Here is a 22,536-nt window from a genome sequence, read left to right as displayed (position 1 = left end):
TAACTATATCTCCAATGTTCACATCCAAATCATTTATGTAAATGATGAAAAGCAATGGACCCAGCACCGATCCTTGTGGCAATCCACTGGTCACAGGCTTCCAATCTGAAAAGCAACCCTCCACCATCACTCTTCTACCTTCAAGCCAGTTCTGTATCCAAATGGCTAGTTCTCCCTATATTCCATGAGATCTAACCTTGCTAACCAGTCTCCCATGGGGAACCTTGTTGAAAACCTTACTGAAGTCCATATAGATCATGTTCGCCGCTCTGCCCTCATCAATCCTCTTTGTTACTTCTTCAATCAATTTTGTGAGACATGATTTTCCCACACACAAAGCAATACTGACTAGCCCTAATGCCTTTCCAAATATGTGTAAACCTTGTCCCTCAGGATTCTGTCCAACAACTTGCCCACCACTAATATCAGGCTCACTGGTCTATAGTTCCCTGGCTTTTCCTTACCACCTTTCTTAAATAGTGACACTTCGTTAACCAACCTCCAGTCTTGTGGCACTTCACCTGTGACTATTGATGATACAAATATCTCAGCAAGGGACCCAGCAATCACTTCCCTAGCTTCCCACAGCATCTAGGGTTCACCTGATCAGGTCCTGGGGGTTCACCTCCTCAAAAAGTGCAAACAAATTTGTGAGGCATGATCTCCCTCTGACGATGCCATTCTGACTGTCACTGCTCAGTACCTGCCTCTCCACCTTTAGGCATTTCAAGACATCCAGCACCTCCTCCTCTGTAAGGTCTCTTGGTTACACAGAACTTCCTAGTGTCATTCCTTTCATTGAATACTTTTTTGTCAAATTACTCCTTCCAAAGTATATCACCTTACACTTTTCAGGGCTGAGTTCCACTTATCTGCCCATTTGAGCATCCCATTTTCAGAGGAACCTCGAGTATCCAAATGAGATGGGTGGACACTGTTTCGTTCGGTAAATTGATGGTTTGGATTATCAATTTTACCTTAAACAAGGGAAGCCATACTGATCTAATGCTCTACTATACCGGAGATTTTGTTTAAATCTATAATTGTAATGGTCTGCTATTTGAACAATCTAATCTTTGCATTCTGCAAACTCCAGGTTAAAGGGAGAAGGACTAAATTCTTATCATCACATAAAGATTATATATGAAATCCCAGCATTAAATAAGGTCCCCAACAGCTTCTGTGATTACAAGACCATTTGTCAGTTTCCGGGAACTCAGTGTCATGATAGAAAGACAGAGGCATGGCCTCGCACATGCGTTTACTTTCTTGGCCAAGTGTCTCATGAATGGCCCAGTAAAGTGCCAGGAATACTGTAAAACACTTACTTTTGCAAAGGGCTGTGTAACTAACCCTTCCCTAAAAATACCCAGTCAATGATGCTTGAGTTGTTTGTGTTTCTTGGTGTTTCACATGTTCTTCAGTACAGGTAATCCGAATACACTTACCTCTTTGATGTAACATTGTTGCGGGACCTTGAGATCTTCTTCGAATAATTTGAAATTCGGCTAATTGATATTTAGATAATCGAGGTTCCTCTGTATATCTTCTTGTAGTCCAAGACACTCAACCTCATTGTTAACCACCCAACCAAACTTTGCGTCATCCATAAACATATTAATCCAACCCCCTACACAGTCATCTAGGTTATTAATATAACTGACATGTAAGAGACCCAACTCAAGTTCGTATGGTAAGCCAATGGACACTGGTTTCCAGTCACTAAAGAAACCTCTGTCATCACTCTCTATCTCTATAACTGAGAATATTTTGAATATTACCCTGTATCCCATTGTGCTTTTGCCTTCTTGATACGTCTCCTATGTGGGATCTCGTCAAAGGCTTTGCAGAAATCCATTTAAATCACATCAACTGCACTACATTCCTTTACATGCCTGTTCACCTCCTCAAAAAGTGCAAACAAATTTGTGAGGCATGACCTCCCTCTGACGATGCCATTCTGACTGTCACTGATCAGTACCTGCCTCTCCAAGTGGAGATGGATGCTTTCCTTCAGATTTTTCTGCAATTATTTCCCTACCACTGACATGAGACTCACCGGTCTGGCAATTCTCTGGCTTATCTCTACAAACCTTCTTAAATATCAGGACCACATTAGCTGTTCTCTAGTCCTCTGGCAGCTCCCCTGTGGCTGGAATGGAATTAAAAGTCTTCTCCCTTGCCTTTCGCAGTAGCCTTGGACACAATTCAACTGGACCTGCAAATATGTCCACCTTTAAGCCTGCCAACAACTCCAGTACCTTGCTCTTGCTTATGCCAATAATAAGGTGGAATGATTTGGAAAAAGTTTAACATCAGCAAGTTCACAATGGCAGAAACCAAAAATATGGTTCTCAAGTGTATTGTGCTCTGTTCAAGGTTTATGATGGAAAAGAATCAATTTATTACAAACTGTCCCAGTGCTTGAGTAAGCATATCTCCATTAAATTTGCATATTTTATGATTTTCTCAGCCTTCAGATGACTAATTAGTTAAAAGTAAAGATGGGCGCTATCTTGTTTGGTTAGAGAAGCACATGGTCTGCTCCAATAATTAGACTTTTTCCTGCACTGTTCACCACAAATATATGTGCATTATAGTTTGTTGGAAGTATGAGAATGATAGCTGGCTATTTAGATGCATTTAGAACTTTAGTTTAGGATGGAACCCAATATATTTCCTTAACTCATAAGATTTAATAATTGAGAAAGAAACTGGAATAATGGAAGTGGGTAAAAGTTAAATCAGGCAGAGTAAGGGAGCAAGAAAGGCCAAAAAGAAAATTAAAAATCTCACAACACCAAGTTAAAGTCCAACAGGTTTATTTGGAAGCACTAGCTTTCAGAGTGCTGCTCCTTCATCACAACCACCTGATGAAGGGGCAGTGCTATGAAAACTAGTGCTTCCAAATAAACCTGTTGGACTATAACCTGGTGTTGTGTGATTTTTAACTTTGTGCACCCCGGTCCAATACTGGCATTTCCAGATCATGTCGAAACTGTGAGATGTAAAACAAAATTATTTTACATTTAAACAAAAACTTCTAACAACAATTAATTAGATGCAAGAATGAGATCGAACACTTACTGTTTCCATTCTGAGCCAAAGACGTTGTTTAGCATTATATCAACAGTTAACTTTTGTTTAAAAAATGTGTATGCTCTTAATTACCAGACTTGCCTGAAGGCCTAGAGTGAAATGTGACTTATGTGAATCAAATGACAGAGCAACATAAATTGATGAGCAAGTTCAGGATATTCATAACTCATCTGTACAGGATCCAGATCCTGACGTCAGTTCTACAAGAAGACTAGGTCTGGAATTCTCAAGCATCAGTAATTTTGAAGAAGGTGGGCAATTAATTAGATGCACCCAAGAACTCCACCCAACTAAGGGCAGCAGTTGGTTTCCGAATCTGGATGGTCGATAGAATGCTGTCCATCACTCAAAGATCAACAACCATACATTCAGAGTTGGACGTTGATGATGAATGTGGGAAGACATGAAAGTCCCTTCATTCCCTTGGTCCATACATTTATCTCTTTTGCCAAAGGGTTACAGTTATTGCCTGTGAGATGAAAAGCAACTCCCGCCACCCCCCGCCCCCTTATTGAGAGTGGCGTCTACTTGATTGAATTGAGCTTTTATCTCCTTTGTATACCCAGCCTGCTGCTGGGAAGCTACCATCATTTCATGAATGGTGTATTAATGAAACATTTTCTGCATGCAGTAATTCACTAAGGCCTCTTAAATAGTTGCAACTCATGAAATCTATCATCTAGATGGACAAGGGCAGCAGGTAAATGTGTCTGTCTGAGACTTCCCTTCCAAGCCACTCACCATCCTGACTTGAAGCATATTGTCATGCTTTCACTGTTGCTTGATCAAAATCCTGGAATTCCCTTCCTAAAGGCATTGGTCATCTACAACTAAATGAACTACAGCAGTTCAAGACGACAATGCACCATTACCTTCCCAAGGGCATCTAAGGATAGATAATAGACCAGCCAGCGAAGCCAAATTACATTGCCAAATTACAAAAATAAAACATACAGAAAATCTAGCCAACATCTGGAGACTTAAGGGGCTAATTGATCCCTATCCCTCATGCTCCCCAAATACGCAATTGGGAATGTAACAATTCCCACTGTCACTGTTGTCCTGCATAATCCAGTGGTCCAGGAATATGGTGTAAAACCAGCCTGATAAGATTTCACTCTCTCACCTGTCTTGGCCCCCTCCCCATCTCAGGGCAAGGAAATTCAGCCTCATATCTGTTATTTCTCTGAATTTGCTGTACAATTTGCGCATTTATACAGTTATGCATCATTAGAACACAGTTGGTTTCTGAGCACTATTTCCTTCAGTCTGGAAGCCAAAGCTAATACTTGTAGTTTTCAAGAATGTTTGGCAGCATATTATATAATTAAATATAAGAATCAGATCACTGCAGAAAGAATAATTGTGGGCTTTCATGTGACATACATAAAACAAAGTATAGGTTTTGGAAAACAGGGGTCAAAGGTTGCTCACAGGTCTGTTCACAAACTGGTAAGAGATTAAACAATTTAATAAAACCCTGAAAATATCTAGAAATAAACGTCTGTATACAGATTTGCTTCGAGACTTTATCACATCACACAACTGTTTCCTCATTGATGAAATTATCTTAAGACTCTTACAAAATATAATGTCAAAGTGTCAATCTATAAGACAATCTTTAAAAGAAAACAACGTGGTATTACAATTTTGTAACAAAAGATAAAGTCAAAGTGAAAATGATGATTCAGATTGATATGTTTTAACTAACATAAGTTACAGGTTGGAATTTGTAATGATATTTGCGATATATTATTGATGGATGCATGTGGAATTTACGGTATTGTCCTTTGATACAATTCCTAAGCAAAAAAATTACATGCACTGTGGATATCCCAAATTAAATGATCGCATGCTATGTTACAGAGGTACCTTCATGTCAATCTGCCGGGTATCAGTATTCTGAAAAAGCAGTTTCACACACGTTTTTCCATCATCAGAGGATCCTTTGAGTTGTGAAAACTTGAATCTCCAGATAACATTCTGCAAATCAAAAAAAAGTGTCATTATTTATTTACCAATAGAAGCAATGTAATTAATACACCATGTATTGATTTTAAAAGGACTTCTATGAGATCCTGAACAATTTCTAATGTCAACATATTAAATTGTAATGGGGAGATCTAATAAGAGCCTGGACAATGGAGGCCAAGGCGAGAAATATGGAAGAATATGTATAAGGTTTTGTGAGGCTTTTCTTGACATCAGTAACAATAGTTGCATTTTCAAATATGGTTCTGCACATTAAGACTAGATTATTGTTGCTTTCGCACTCATTAAATGGCAAGATGCCTGCTAATGGGGATTATTGCTCATTAACAATAAATCTTATTAATATACAGCCTTCCACTCGATGGGAGGAAATTAGACATTGACAATTCCCAACATGGACATCCAAATGAGCATTGGCAACTTCAGCTCCCTGCTTGTTTCTCCGAGCGAACATCTTGGACACTTGGCAACAATGTGTCAGGGCACGCTCTAGGCCAGAAGCCACATGCATACATCCTATATCCATGAGTACTGGCAGCTGAGACCTGACAGCCTCTAAGGAGCCTCATAGCACCTTTCCCATCCACATGCAAGACACTTCTGCACTTCAATATTTAGGGTGCACTGGCAATGAGGCAGCTACAAGACACGGCGTGCATAGGGACAGACATTAGACCAGGGTGCATCTCAGGGCTACTTGCTTGATCTCCTATGTCATGCCCACCCACATGCTCACAGCATCCAAGCCTTTCATTGCCTCGCCTTGTTTCCTTGTGCAGTCACAGAGTCAGTCAGCCTGCCTTATTCATCACCAATCCTCTGTCAAGGGAGCAGATGCCTCGCTATATGCCATATTGCTTCATCAATCTCACACCAGCTCTATGTGCCAGCAGCTTACAGATGTGAGAATGTAAACTTCAGGACTTTAATAACTTCAAGAAAGAATAGGCAATATTGCTTTCTAGAATAAACTGTTCCCTTGATGAAAGGGACAAGGAGAAACTGTTATGACAGAATTAAAAGCAACATGCTCTTAACCCATCTCTGGGAAGGAGGAGTCAAAGCTGCATAAGCAGGTTGTTTCGGGTGGAGAGGAGATAACACTGCTAACACATGACAAATGGACAATTAAAACTGCTTACAGAAGGAATGGTGATTATTGCAATTCAAGCTGTTTCAAGCAGATAGCCAACACTGAATGTAGCAAGGAACAGGGGAATTAAAAGAGAAAATGCTGGAAAATCTCAGCAGGTCTGGCAGCATCTGTAAGGAGAGAAAAGATCTGACATTTCAAGTCTAACTGACCCTTTGTCAAAGCTAACAAAATGGAGAAATAGGGAGGTATTTATACTAGGCTGAGAGAAGGTGAGTCATGGCTCCAGAAGCAAAGGTAGCAATAAAGATAATGACAGTACATAGAGAGATTATAGGGAGATTAGGAGCTGTGAATGACCAAGCTGAAGCCGGTGCTATGTGACAAAATATGTGGGGGATGGGTGAAGCAGAGGCAAAATGGAAAACAGGGGAGAAGGGTAGCAAAGGGGGAAGAAGAGAGGAAAAAGTTGATGAGAGAGTGGGGAGCGAGAGAAAGAGAGACAATCAAGAAATGAGAGGTACAGAACAGTGAAAAAAAATTTAAAAAATGATAAATAAAATAAATAAACTAAAATTATGGAGCAGAATGAAAACAGTTTTTTTCCTGCAACTTGAGTAATACTATAATGCTAAACTTGCTATTTCCTTACCTTTGTGTTACTATCAACACAGGTAAATCCAGCGGCGAAATCTATTGTGAAGGAAAGTGATTGGCCTTGCCAGGTACACCCATACGTCTTAGACTGGTAAAAGAAAATACAAGTATGTTATTAGAGGCACATCTAGTTCAAGAACCATTTCAGAAAACAATAAATGCTTTGTGACAAATGGGTATATTTTCATTATTAAACACCTTTGCAATTACAGGTCAAAGTCAAATTCAGGTCGAAGTTCCCCAGCTAATGGATATGTTGCAATGAGCTGTCCGCCATGGGGTTAAGAATTGAATCTGAAAATATTTGCGTGTTATTGCCATTCCAAGCACACACTCACAAACTGTTGTTGTAACGGGGAACTGTAGCAGTATACAAAACTGTGTCGAGTATTCACATGAGACTACACTGTCCCTCAGCTCATTGACGGTGCTCACTGACCTTATTTCAAATAAATGTTAGTCTATTTCAATGAAGTGTCTGGAAAGGACAAGTTTAAGTGATCAGGGAATAAGTATAAATAAGCAATTCTTGTTAACTGATATCTAGCAATCAGCCTTTGCCCCATCTGAATCAGTGATGGTATTTTATAGTGTCTAATCTATCGTGTATTTTTTTTTTGTTTAAGACAGTGTTTTATTAATCTTCTTCAACCTTTTTATCACTCTTTAGGATTTGGCCTCAGAATCACCATCATCATTGCTTAAAGTATTTCCATGTAGGTTAAATGTTTTGTGACATTTCTGAACTAAACATAAGGCATTATTTATCAATGTTTTCTTTCTGTATTTAATAATATACAGCCAGCTCAGTATCTGAAGAACCAAAAATAAAACACCAAATTTATTTAAAACTTTACATCTATTTTTGTACGAGATTGAAATGCATTCTGTTTGTATATGCATAAGAAAATGTGACTTAAAATTGATCTGTCCAGTATTCAGTGCATTCTGAATGACATATATTTGCATGAAGCTCATTCCTTTGTTATTTTAATGATTGTGGCATGAGATGAACTTAATTATTTTATGATGATAGCACAGAAGTAATTTTATGAAACCATATTAACAGTTTTAGTCCTGATACAACTTTGAATAAACTTAATTAGAGACAAAAAAAACACTGCAGATGCTGGAATCCAAAGTAGACAAGCATGAGTCTGGAAAGCACAGCAAGTCAGGCAGCATCAGAAGGTTGAAAAGTCAATGTTTCAGGTATAACCCTTCTTCAAGAATGGAGGTGGTTGGGGGAGCTGCAGACAATGGCTTGGGGAGAGTGGGGAAGGGTTAAGGGTGGAGAGAGGAACCAACTCAGCTTATTAATTAAGATAAAAGAAAAGATATTGCAATGAGCCAAGGCACAAAACAAAGGAAAGAATATGATTTCTATCAAGTAAGAAATTTAGCTTCACATTTATGAAGTGGAGTCAATGTGAATATAGTAAAGAATGGACAATTGAAAGCTAACATTCACCATTCACTCCACGCTTTACAAGAAGCTGCTAAAGTACAAGATTCCTATCCAGCCTCAGACTTCTATAAATTATTGTCTTAAGCTATTTACATTGTTGCCTAATGTAGGCCTTCTTATTCTACCAGCCCCTACTCCACAGTGATAGTAGGGTTGAGACATGAAGGCAGTTGCAAGACTCTCAACCGTGTTACATGTTTGGCCACAGAGATGAGGGTCTACTAGCTATAGATGGAGATTAACACTTGGAATGTACCAGTTGGTTTGAAATTTCTTGAGAGGAGTAGAACTTGGAGAATTAAAGAAAAAGACAATCCTCTGGCCAAAACTTGAGAAACACAAATTCTCTTTCACAAAAGCATATTGACTGTGATTATATTGTGATTTTCCAAAAGTCCTATTATCATATCCTTAATTACAGATTCTTGCATTTTCTAATGACAAGTATTAGGATAACTTGCCTATAGTTGTCTGCATTCTGTCTCCTCCTCCACACATCATTGCGCCCCCCCCCCCCCCACAACACATATCCAAATCTAAGAGAGGTCTTGTGGTTTTCCAACTCGTGGTATTTTCAGAATCAAGGCAATTTTACAACAATCTCTATATTAAAAACAGAAGTTGCTGGAAAAGCTCAGCAGGTCTGGCAGCATCTGTGAAGAGAAGTCAGTGTTAACATTTCAGGTCCGGTGATCCTTTCTCACAAGCTCTACAGCCAATTCTATTAAGACCCCACAGATTCAGGTCCAGGGGATTTGTCACTCGGTAGTTCGATTAGTTTTCTGAGTACTTCTGTTTCCCAACCTTGTAATTATTTTAAGTTCCTCACACCCCCTTTGTCGCTGAAATTTTTAAAACTATTCTTGGGATGCTTTTCTGTCATCTACTGTGAAGACAGATGTAAAATATTTGACATACTTGGCCTGTGGGGCTATAATCCTCAGACCACTGATACTACAAATCCAATTGGAGAGTCAGCAGTTCTGAAGCCTCAATGGCCCCACGAGGTGACTTTCATGCTGTCTGTTCAGTTATATGGTTTCTACATGCAGTCAGCAATAAACTGCCACACATATCAGAGTCAAGAATGTGGTGCTGGAAAGGCACAGCAGGTCAGGCAGCATCAGAGAAACAGGAAAATTGACATTTCGGGCAAAAGGTCTTCATCAGGAGTCTTCCTGATGAAGGGTTTTTTCTCGAAATGTCAATTCTCCTGCTTCTCTAATGCTGTCTGACCTGCTATGCTTTTCCAGAACCACACTCTTGACTCTGATCTCCAACATCTGCAGCATTCACTTTCCCCTTGCTACACATATCAACACAGGCCCGATAATGCGACTAGCTATTACTACTTAAAGTTAACCAACACTTCTCAAAAGTGAGGTACATTTTCACTGGGATGGGTATGAGCATACTTTGTGAACTCCATCTGGTTTGGGAATAAGAGAAGAATGACAGAATATGGAAGTGAGTGAATAGTCTGATTTTCACATGCTACACTGGAGGTCAGTGTGAAGGAGTTGGAAAGGTGATGAGGCATCCTGTCTCATATTCACAGGGGGCCAAAAGGCTGACTTATGACATTTACCTGAATTTAATAAAATTTAAGCAATTAACCTATCAGCTCTGTGAACAGCATAAATTTCAAACTGAAACTATATGGTTAACTACCTGCATCAGGATATTGCATTAAATTATTGACCAGGATATAGCTGATCTAAATTGAAAAGCAGAGAATGTCATTAAGAAACTGCAACTATTATGCCACAATTCATATTAAGTATTTCATTATGAGATATTAAACTGATTTGAAAAGTGTGAATGGTTCAGTTGCATGAATTATTCTGTTCTTGATATCTTTTTTGTTATTAAAGTGATTATTCTATCTTCATTAAAGTCATCCTTTAGTGATGTTCTTTCCCTGGCTATTGCTGCACCGCATTATCGTGAGTTCTGACTTTTGCTTTGTTATCCTCTGGCTACAACTCTTGGCAGTGAATAGCACCTCAATTTGTGAATGGTGGAAAACTGTAGTCTAGCAATCTCCCATTTGTTCCTTAATGTAGCATAATAAGACACTATATTCATTTGCCTTGTTACTAGGTTCCATAAACAAAAGTGCTTTTAATATATGGGATTACAAAACATTTTTGTTCAAATGATGCTTTTGCACATTGCTCACACATTCAGTCTGATGACTCTGAATCAGAACAATGTTATTACTCTAACATATTACCTTGCTGGTTGGTCAATTTGTTATGAGATAACAATGATTACAATAGGGATATAACTGCTTTCTCAAGGCAGTAGACCATGCAAGCAGTAAACATTTAGGGACCACAGATGTATTCAGAATTCTAAAACAACTGCAACTCTTCATGTCCACATATGGGATGCAGAAATGTAGACAGGCAGCTAAGAATGCTATCCCTGTGGAACACATTTCCAATGTACAAATATCCACCTTTCTCAAAGAAATATACGGAGTCCACTGGAGTAAGCAAACAAAGAAAAACAGTCTTACTGAAAATTGGGATCCCTTAAAATCTGAATTTTCCTGGTAGTTGCCATGTAGCAGGAAATTTCATTGAGCACCCATTGCAGCAGTAATACATTTCTAGCATCTGAAAGAAAATGGGCAAGCAGCACTGAGGTCACAATGCCCCATTGAACCAGTGTCATTAATTTACCTGGCGCCAAATGCAATCGATTATCAGTGTGTTGTTTGGGAAAATGAGAAGTACTTGTTCTTAGAAAGAATAAGGTCAACAAACCCTCAGGTGAAAGTCTTCTTAGCGTCACTAATCCACAGTCATTGGACTGTACCTAGAGGTAAGGGAACACATCTGTGAAGGTATCAGGAAGGTAGGTTCAAGATTAACATTAAACGATAAACTTTGGATTTTAAGGGTGATAAAGGGCATAAAACTACAAGTGAAAATATTCTTGCAGAAACCTCAGATTGAGTAGTCTAAGGTAGCAAGGGAATTTACATCCCAGAAGGTTTCTGCAGCAAACATATCGGCTATAGTCAATTAAGAAACTCAGTCAGTAAGACCATAAGACATGGGAGCAGAAATTAGACCATTCAGCTCATTGAGTCTACTCTGTCATTCAATCATGGATGATACATTTCTCAAGGGGAAAGTGAGGACTGCATATGCTGGAGATCAGAGTCAAGAGTGTGGTGCTGGAAAAACACAGTAGGTCGGGCAGCATCCGAGAAGCAGGAGAATCGACGTTTTGAGCAAAAGCCCTTCAACCCTAATCTCCTGCTTTCTCCCCATAACCCTTGAACCCCTCAATACCCATGAACCTATCTATCTCAGTCTTAAATATACTCAATGACCTGGCCTCCACAGCCTTCTGTGGCAATGAATTCCATAGAAACACCACTCTCCAGCTGAAGATGTTTCTCCTTACCGTTTTTACAAAAGGTCTTCCCTTTACTCTAAGGCTTTTCCCTGGGGTCCTAGTCTCTCCTACCAATGGAAACATCTTCCCAACATCTACTCTGTCCAAGCCATTCAGTATTCTGCATGTTTCAATTAGATTCCCCCTCATCCTACTAAGCTTCATCAAGTATCAACCCAGAGTCCTCAAATGTTCCTCATATGTTAAGCTTTTCGTTCCTGGGACCATCCTTGTGAACCTCCTCTGACCACACTCCAGGGTCAGTGTATCCTTCCTGAGATATGTGGCCCAAAACGCCACACAATACTCCAAACGTGGTCTGACCAGAGCCTTATAGAGCCTCAGAACTACATCTCTTTTATATTCAAATGAATGCCATCATTGCATTTGCCTTCCAATATACTGACTCAACCTGCAAGTTTACCTTGATAGAAGTCTGGACTAGAACTCCCAAGTCTCGTTGCACTTCAGACTTCTGAATTTTCTCCCCATTTAGAAAATAGTTATTGCCCATATTCTTCCTACCAAAGTGCATGACCTTGCACTTTCACACGTTGTATTTCATCTGCCACTGCTTTGGCCACTCTCCTAACCTGTCCAAATCCTCTGCAGCCTCTCTGCCTCCTCAATGCTACCTATCCCTCTACCTATCTTTGTATCATCTGCAAACTTAGCCAGAATGCCCTCAGTTCCTTCATCTAGATCGTTAATGTATAAAATGAGAAGTTTTGATCCCAACACTGAGCTTTGCAGAACACCTCTTGTCACTGGCTGCCATCCTTAGTAGGACCCTTTCATTCCCATTCTCTGCTTTCTGACAGATAGGCAGACCTCTATCCATGGTAGCATCTTTCCTCTGACACCATGGTCCTTATTTTACTCAGTAGCTTCTTGTGCGGCACCTTGTCAAAGGCCTTCTTGAAGTCCAGGCGGGTAACATCCATTGGCTTTTCTTGGTCTAACCTGCTTTTTGATTCTTCAAAGAATTCTAGCAGATTTGTCAAGCATGACCTCTCTTGATGAAGCCATGCTGACTCTGCCCTTTTTGACCATACACTTCCAAGTAATCTTATATTTCACAAAGGATTCCCGGATCTTACCCAAACAGAGGTTAGGCTAACTGCTCTGTAATTTTCTGTCTTTTGACTTATACCCCTCTGGGGTGTAGTCCATCTGGTCCAGGTGATTTATCCACCATCAGGCCATTCACTTTTTCCAGCAACTTCTCCTTGGTGATGGCCACCATACTCAGCTGTGCCCCCTCACTCTTTTGAATTTTTGGGATATTACTTTTGTTTTCCACAGTGAAGATTGACAGACACAAAGTAGTTGTTCAGTTCCTCAGCCATTTCCTTGTTCCCCACAACTACCTCTTCCAGCATTGTTTTCCAATGGCCTAATGTCCACTTTTGCCTCTCTTTTGTCCTTTGTATATCTAAAGAAATGCTTACAGTTTTCATTATATTACTGGCAAGCTTACCCTCATATTTAATTTTCTCCCTGCTTCTTTTGTTGTGGCCCCATTGGTCTTTGTTAGCTTCCCACTCCTCAGGTTTCCTGCTGCCCTTCACCAAGTTCTATGTTTTCTCTTTGGTTTTTATGCTATCCCTGACTTCCCTGGTCAGCCATGGTTGTCTCATCCTCCCTGTACTATGCTGCTTTTTCCTCGGGATGAATTTCTGCTGTGCCTCCTGAATTACTTCCAGAAACTCCTGCCATTGCTGTTCCACTGTCTTTCCTGCTAGGCTCCTACTCTCAGTCAATTTAACCCAGCTCCTCCCTCATGACTCTGCAGTTGCCTTTACTCAGCTGTAATACCATTACCTCTGATTCTATCTTCTCTCTCGCAAATTGCAGAGTAAACATGATCATATTATGATCACTGCCTCCTAAGGGTTCCTACATCTTAAGCTCCCTTATCAAGTCTGCCTCACTGCACAACACTAAATCCAGTATTGCCTGTTCCTTAGTGGGCTCCATCACAAGCTGCACCAAAAAGCCCTCTTGTAGACATTCCACAAATTCCTTTTCTTGTCTTACCTGTGACATCTGAATCTTGGTATTTAGTACATTATGAATAAACAAGTCTGAAATTTTTAATGCTGTGGTAAGGATTAAACAGCAATGGATCAAATGTTGAACAACCTAAATGAATATTTTGCATCAGTGTATACTGTGGATAAGGACATGGGAGATACAGAATGTGAGGAAATAGATGGTTATATGTTGAAAAATATCCATATGCTAGAGGAGATGGTTCTGGATGTTTTGAAAGGCATAAAAGTGGATAAATCCCCAGGACCTGATCAGGTGCACCCTAGAACTCTGTGGAAGCTAGAGAAGTGATTGCTGGGCCCTTGCTGAGATATTTGGATCATCAATAGTCACAGGTGAGGTGCTGAAAGACTGGAGGTTGGCGAATGTGGTGTCACTGTTTAAAGAATGGTGGTAAGGAAAAGCCAGGGAACTACAGACCAGTAAGCCTGACATCAGTGGTGGGCAAGTTGTTGGAGAGTCCTGAGGGATAGAATTTACAAGTATTTGGAAGTAAAATGGACAGAATAGGGATAGTTGACATAGTTTTGCGTGTGGGAAATCATGTTTCACTAACTTGATTGAGTTTTTTGGAGAAGTAGTGAATAGGACTGATGAGGGCAGTGCAGTGGATGTGATCTCTATGGAATTTAATAAGGCATTCGACAAGATTCCCCAAGGTAGATTGGTTAGCAAGGTTAGATCATATGGAACACAGGGAGAACTAGCCATTTGGATAAGGAACCGGCTCAAAGGTCGAAGATAGAGGGTGGTGGTGGATTGTTGTTTTTTAGACTGGAGGCCTGTGACCAGTGGAGTGCCACATGGATCGGTGTTGAGTCCACTACTTTTGGTCATTTAAAGAAATGGTTTGGATGTGAACATAAGAGGTATAGTTAGTAAGTTTGCTGATGACACCAAAAGTGGAGGTATAGTGGGCAGTGAAGGAGGTTACTGGAAAAGCGCAGCAGAACATTTCCAGCAACACATTTTCAGCTCTGATCTCCAGCATCTGCAGTCCTCACTTTCTCCTCCAGTGAAGGAAGATACCTCAAAGTTCAATGGGATCTTGATCAGATGGGCCAACGGGCCAAAGAGTGGCAGATGGAGATTAATTTAGGCAAATGCAAGGTGCTACATTTAAGAAAGGCAAATCAGGACAGGATTTATAGACTTAATGGTAAGGTCCTAGGGAGTGTTGCTGAACAAAGATACCTTTCAGTTTCCTGAAAGTAGAGTCGCAGATAGATAGGATAGTGAAGGCGGCATTTAGTATGCTTTCCGTTATTGGACAGGGCATTGAGTATTGGAGTTGGGAGGTCATGTTGCGGCTGTATAGGACATTGGTTATGCCACTATTGGAATACTGTATGCAATTCTGGTCTCCCTCCTGTAGGAAGGATGCTGTGAAATTTGAAAGGGTTCAGAAAACATTTACAAGAATGTTGCCAGGATAAAGCATTTGAGCTATAGGGAGTGGCTGAATAGGCTGGGGCTGTTTTCCCTGGAGCGTCGGAGACTGGGGGGATGACCAGGTAGAGATTTATAAAATCAGGAGGGGCCTGGATGGGGTGAACATACAAGGTCTTTTCCTTGGGTTCAGGGAGTCCAGAACTAGAGGGTGAGTGGGGAAAGATTTAAAAGGGACCTAAGGGGCAACATTTTCACACAGATGGTGCTGCGTGTATGGAATGAGCTGCCAGAAGAAGTGGTGGAGGCTGGTACAATTACAACATTTAAAAGGCATCTGGATTGGTATGTGAATATGAAGGTTGGGATTAGACTAGGTTAGGAGATCTGCTTGGCCTGGACAAGTTGGATCGAAGGGTCTGTCTCCGTGCTGTATGCCTGAGTGACCCTATAATCTCCTTGGCATTGGACAGGCAGAAAGAAAGCATCTTGACTCCCAATTCAAAATATAAAACATTTCCATGTTTCACACATCATTGTCAGCACCCTGACGTTTCTGGAGCCATATCTCATTAAGAAGGGGGAGAGTCTAAAGAAATTAGTAACGTGCAATGAAGTTCAGAGCTCAATGGCTACTCACTGAACATAAAGGGAATGGATCTTGAAAGCAGTGAGGAGAACTGTACCCTTTTCAGGACAGCAGATAATTTTCAAGGTTCCTGGAGTAAGGAAAAGTCAAATAGAAAGGTGGATGCCTAGTTACTGCATTTCAGAGAATTGCCTTGCCAGATGCATGCGATTATAGACATTGTGTTGACTTTGTCAGTTTGAATTTTCCCTTTAAGACATCTTATGTGTCAAACAAAATTAAATTATCTGTAAAGCATGAAGACTCAGGGCAGGTAGGCAGATTTATCTTAAACTTCAGAAAGAACGGATACTGCAAGAGATGAACAAGGAAGCACAATGTCTTCAGAGGGTCTATTGTCATTGTAGTCTCATCACTTTAAATTAAAATGGTAAATAAATGAAGAGAATCGCACATTCACACTCTTCAAGGAAAAAGAAGAAGATTATAGGAGTTGTTGGCAACTCAAACTTTACCAATAACTGGCTGAAGAGACTATTTCTCCTAATACAAAAGCACCTTTTGAATTCCTTTCACATGGCTTGGGATATGTTCCTAAAATGGTTACTTTCAGATTTGAAGTTGGAATGTCGCAGATTATTGAGGGATTTCATTCTCAGAATACAATTGAAATGTTAATGAATTCATGAAGGTGTATTAGATTGAAGGACGGAATATGTTTCACAAATACCTTAAGATGAAACAAACTGTTCATCAGTTGCTAGTAAAGATACAAATTTATACTGCACTACTGACAATATCATTGCCGAGACTCACAATGCAGGATAGTATAAAATCCTGATGTAAAGTAGAGAAAACATAATTTGCACTTCAATGGGATTTGCCAAATACCCTTGTGCTTATTCAAGATTCTATGAATTAGAATTATGACAGATTCCCTGCGGCAAAATTTCTCCTGCCATCTCCAATGGCCTCTCATCCCAAGCTCCCCTTTAGTCACCAAGCTCTCATACTAACGTGACACTGCCGTACCTCTTCACCTATTATGCACTGTATGGAAGCAATGAATCATATAGTGACATTTGGAATTTTAAAAAAATAAGACATTTATTGATAGTTTTCCACGATGTTTAAAAAAAAACTTCCTACTGCAGGGCAATAAAATAGTCAATCATTTAGACCTTTTAAAATTTCAATAGCATGAAACTGAAGACATTTGGAAGCTCTCAATCTTGCCTAAATCAACACTTAAATTGTTTGCAGATATCAGACAACCACAACTGTTTATCGTGCAGGTGCTCAGGTGCTTCAAAAGAGCAATGGATGGCTGGCACTTGACTAGCAAGCTCACAGTATTTATTCTGGTTAAGTTAAACAGTTTCAGCAATTAAAACTTTAAAGGGTTTGGGTGACTGACACTTTTATTGCTCTATTTTAGTAAAGATCTTTTCAAAAATGTCATGGAAAGTCTTTAATGAAAGGTGTTTTCTAAAGACTTTTAATCAAGATCTACTGTTGCTATAGAGTTCGTTAATTTTATACAATGTAAGATGGATGAATGGGTGAAAACCATGGACAGATAGAGTGTATGTGGAGATTGCTTGGATGACTTTTATTGGCCTGGAGAGCATAAAGGTCCATGGGTGTAGGTGGTGGGCCATATCCTAACAGAGAGTGAAATGAATGGGTCTGTGGGAGCATAAGGAAGGTGAGGGGATGCAAAGGCTAGGTGTTGGAGAGCATTTTTATATCTGGAAATCACATTGTACTTGGCATTTCTTCTTCTGAGGTGCACAGGCCAAAAAGGAATTTTCCTGATTCCTGTTACCCTGCCGATGATGAAAATCATGGCCAATACCTCAATCACCCATGCTACCCAATATCTGAGGTTTTTCAACATGCCATATTTTTCAATGCATGTTTAACAACTTTGAAGCTTATAAGGTGGTGAACATGTGTCCTCTCCAGATCTGTCAGAGTTCTACTGAAAGTTAAGATTTATAATTAAAATGCCATTTCTCTCGAAACAATGGCTCGATAATATTAAAAAACCAACAATGTTTATGAATCCAGTGCTTTAAAAGGAAAAAAAGGTAGGCTATTTACTCTGAGGAAATATTTTGAAACTATCTGCTTTATTATGCTCGCTCTGACTTTGGTTGAGAAGGATATTGAGAGATACGCAAAAGGAAATTAAAAGACATCTTGATTGACAGCAGTAAGATTACTTGAAAGTGAATGTGACAATAAAGCGGGCAATATTACTACACTACTACTATAGTGGAGAAGACTACTCGACAGAGACCAAATAATAATATGAAGAATTAAAGAGACCTGTTTTTAAAAAAAAATGTAAGGAAACCTGCTAACTGTAGGATCATGAAATATGTTTAAGATTGTTTTAAGGTGCCATGTTACAGTGTCCCTTTGAGAAAATTAAAGCTGTCACTTAATAAAGCATTGTCTTGAAGAGAACAAAGATATGTGTGAACCCTTCTCAGACTGCTGAGTCAACTATGTGTTAGCCAAGAGAAAAATTTAAACTGACAGCAGCAGTGATCATATTTTCACACTTTACAGTATGATGGAATTCCTGCTTGTATCTTTGCGCTCAAGTTGACAATATAGCATTACATGTTTCATCAATTATAACACTCAGGTTTAAAACCTAATATGATAAAGATCATTTGTCATGTAAGAAGCATGTCATTCTGTGCGTGTAACATTACAAATGGCTCAACAGGACATATGCTCTGCAACAATATTATTTCAATTTTAAAATATCATTTCAATCAAAACACCTGAATCATCAGAGACCCAAACTGCACTCTTATTTCAATATTAAATCTATAACAAGTTGTTGCTCTGCAATTTTAAAGCTGGATGGGTGGGTAAGTAGGTGACATTTTAAAAGAACTCTCTCTGTTATGCTCAAGAGATCTGTCTGATTTTAACAGCTGGACTTCATTTAAATTCCACCAGTTTTGCATAGGTAAGAAACAGTAAACAGTTTATAATTATGAGTGTGAAATGTGTTTCACTACACCAGAGATGTACGATGACAGATGCCAGAGGCTTGTCTCATGGATGTATTCAGCAAAGTGGGGAAAATTAATGCAACAGGAGGTCTTAACTTTTCATGTTAGGCTTGCATAAGGTCATATGCTCCTTATCAGTCCTCAGAAGGAAAGCAAAAAATTTGTAGGTGGCACGGTGGCACAGTGGTTAGCACTGCTGCCTCACAGCGCCAGAGACCCGGGTTCAATCCCCGCCTTAGGCGACTGACTGTGTGGAGTTTGCACATTCTCCCAGTGTCTGCGTGGGTTTCCTCCGGGTGCTCCGGTTTCCTCCCACAGTCCAAAAGATGTGCAGATCAGGTGAATTGGCCATGCTAAATTGCCCGTAGTGTTAGGTAAGGGGTAGATGTAGGGGTATGGGTGGGTTGCGCTTCGGCGGGGCGGTGTGGACTTGTTGGGCCGAAGGGCCTGTTTCCACACTGTAAGTAATCTAATCTAATCAAATCAAAAAAAAGAACTTGCCCATTTGGGGCCTTTCTGAATTTGGCTCCTTTGCCCAATGACTTTGCCCAGTGAGAAGACCACAGTGGCTTCCCTGCTCAGGTCACTAGTTAAAATTATAGCCCATCCCAATCATATAACTTGTACTGGGAGAGTAACCTTTGCCTTCTGCTCAGGGAAGTTTGAGATGGTGAGGTTCTACTGGGGACATAATGTGGACAATTTCAGTTGCCAAATGGCTTGGTGAGTAGGAAATACAAATGGTTCCAATGATTCCATTCACAAACCTTTCAAGATTTAATTTGAGTGGGTTTGATCATATCTAGGATTTAATCCTCCAATCACAATTTAGTTACTGTTGTGTTCAATCTCATGGTCAATATGACAGTCTACCTTTAAGAGGCATGTTTCTGACATTATCATTGCATCATATCATGTGAGCTGAGAGTTTGTCTCATACTCCATATCACCTTACATCACTTGAAGCATGACATCTTACTGGAAGCATGCATATTTGTTGTAATGTAACAGCTTAATATTAGCCCAAACACTTTGGTCAGAGGAGTGCAATGTTTGTTCATTATAAATCATTGTACATAATTGTACTTATTGCACTTAATTATATTTAATAGTGAGTTGTAATAAATATGTTTGATTCTTAAATATTATATCAACACCCAGATTCTTATGTTATGGATTAACAAAAAAATTGTCACAGCAGCTAAAACACTCTGCTGGAGACAAACACGCACCATTGCAATAGTGCCATCTGTGTTATCAGTAAAATACTCAAATATCTTAGTGGTAGATATTTGGTAAATTAATTGAAGATCAACTGGACAACAATAAAAAAAATGAAGGTGCATGGAAAGTTCCTCACCTTTAAGCAGCATTAGGTTTTACGTTTGACAGCTATACTGATCTGTAGATCAGGCATTAAACCACCAATAAAACAGAATTAATTTCTTTTTGGATTCATGTACATTTCTATGATTGACTTATATACTTTCAACTGGGCCAGCAAGAGTCTTACAAAAAGGTGAAAGCCTAGAATGTTCTATTCCTGATAGTTGATAATATACTAACAGTTTCTCAAAGCAACAACTGTAGTATATTTATCCTTAAGGAAAGATCAATTTTTAAACTTACAGTAATACAAAGTCAGGGACGTATAGTTTAAGTGGTAGAGTTCAATGTTACTAAGCTGAACTCATAATGGTCACCAGACCTGAAACATTACCTCTGATTTCTGTTCACAGATGCTGTCAGACTTGCTGACCTTTTCCAGCAATTTCTATTTTTGTTGCCAATGTAAAGAACTGAAGTCATCAATGTGCCATCTGCCAATATTCCATAAGATTGCTATCCCAGTTGTCACTTGATAGCTACATCTGGTCTCAGCATTTGACTAAATTATATATGTATTTTAAAAAAAACCACTCTCATTGTTCTGCATCTATAATTAGTCTCATTGTCATTTTGTATTCATAAGATTTATATTTAAATGAATCATGCCAGTCATCAACCTTTGCTTTATTACATCTTTTAGTTTAGCTTTTGGGTTTTTTTTGTGAGTCATGGTTGTCTTGATTTTCAATTCTGAAAAGAATATTGTTTGTTTCTACCCTGTACAACTCCTGAAGGAATGTTAAAAAGTTTGGTTTTTCTGGACTTGTTTCTGAGTTTAATTTAAAACAGTTTAGAACTCTTCTCATTGGTGTTAATTTTGCTGTGAATTAATAGATGCACTTGAAGGTTTTGTTCACAGTGAAAAGGCAAGTTCCATGTTACTGGGATCTAAGAACTAAAATCTGTACGTTATGTTGTGAATGGTGCAGTTTCTCACACAATGAAGAATGGCCTTAATAATAGCACCACTAACTGAAAGTTACGAAAGATGCCATAAAGGTTTTGTGCCTACTCTGAAGAATGTTACGAGCTAATAGAATCAGGCTAAAATAAATGTGTATTTAGTCACTCAGATCACTTGACAAAAACGGAAGCAAACAAGTTGCTGTAGGTTCAATACTTTGCAAGTGATAATGGTTGCATGAATCCCTAAAGTCCAATATGTCTTCTTTAAAGTGTACTTTTATTTCACAGCCTAATTCATCTGCAAGATTTTGAGGGAAATGGGGGTAAAATAAGATCATTTGCTAATACATAAGGCAGGAGTGAACCTCAGTACTCACATTACTGTAGCACGTGCACCTTAAACATTTCCTGTGGTTATGGCAAGATGGAAGATGACATATAGAAAGTAAGCATACTTTGTGATGAGAGCTACGTGTGGTTTACTTGAGGTGTTTATTGGTATCCTTTTTAAAACGGTATTGAAATGTACTCTGGAAGTACCTGCCACATTGTGCACAGAGGGAATGTGCTATTTTGGGTCTGTTTGATTAATCAGACTAACAACACAAGAATAGCAGAAGAAAGCAAGGGCAACCAATAGTGTCAATTTTCATACTGGAAGACACTGTTGGCAAACGGCAAACAGCATCCAACCCTATTCCTGTGCACTGGAGGGCACAGCATTCTCAACAGTTACACTGAAGTAGGTGCAACAATGAACTCAGCATTTGCCCACAAAATACATGAATATATGCTGTGGCCAAAAATTCATATCAGAATTCTAAGCCAGGGAAAGGGGAAGAGTGTAAAGTTTTGCATTTATGCTAATTGTTAAACATATCCACAAATGAATAAGATTTTCCTGTAATATCTGTAAGGCCTCTTTCTATTCAAATAACTACATAGACCTTGTCAATCATTTATGGTGTTTACCAAAGTAGGGACATAATAGTAGCTCTTATTTAAGTTTGTATTTTGATTTCTACATTGGTCCAACATTGAAATAAAAACAACTCATGAAGGCTACAAGAATCCAAGAACTGGATATCACATGCCCCCTCCCCCACTGGGTGTGTATGCAGATAGGGGGGCATATAAAACTGGCCAGATGCCCAGGCCACCACCTACCCGTCCAGCCAGAGCTCAACCCCATAATAAAGAACCATATGCAAATGTAATAATTAAGAATCTAATGAGCTTGTTAAAATCTATGCGCACCATATGGTCAGCCAATGCAAGTGGGAAGTTTGTTTCTTTACAACATTTTAAAAGGGCCCTCTTGTGGTGTAGTGGTGATGTCCCTCCTCCTAAACCAAGTCACCCAGATTCAAGTCCCACCTACTCCTGAAGTACACAACAACATAGTTGTACAGATTGATTTAAAACATAGATAAAAGCTTTACAACAG

General features: G+C 39.3%; 1 protein-coding gene across 1 annotated transcript in view; it reads right to left on the bottom strand.

Moving 5' to 3' along the window:
* sntg2 (syntrophin, gamma 2) overlaps positions 1–22,536 on the bottom strand; it is a 357,280-nt gene that overhangs the window by 5,344 nt on the left and 329,400 nt on the right. The window contains exons 19-20 of the mRNA XM_072549107.1: positions 6,837–6,929; positions 4,972–5,082 (exon numbers count right to left, since the gene is read on the bottom strand). Coding sequence (XP_072405208.1) covers positions 4,972–5,082; positions 6,837–6,929 — 204 coding nt within the window. The remainder of the gene's footprint in view (positions 1–4,971; positions 5,083–6,836; positions 6,930–22,536) is intronic.

The sequence above is a fragment of the Chiloscyllium punctatum genome, chromosome 3 (genome assembly GCF_047496795.1).
Source record: "Chiloscyllium punctatum isolate Juve2018m chromosome 3, sChiPun1.3, whole genome shotgun sequence".
Classification (NCBI taxonomy): Eukaryota; Metazoa; Chordata; class Chondrichthyes; order Orectolobiformes; family Hemiscylliidae; genus Chiloscyllium; species Chiloscyllium punctatum.
This window is presented reverse-complemented; position numbering and strand designations above follow the sequence as displayed.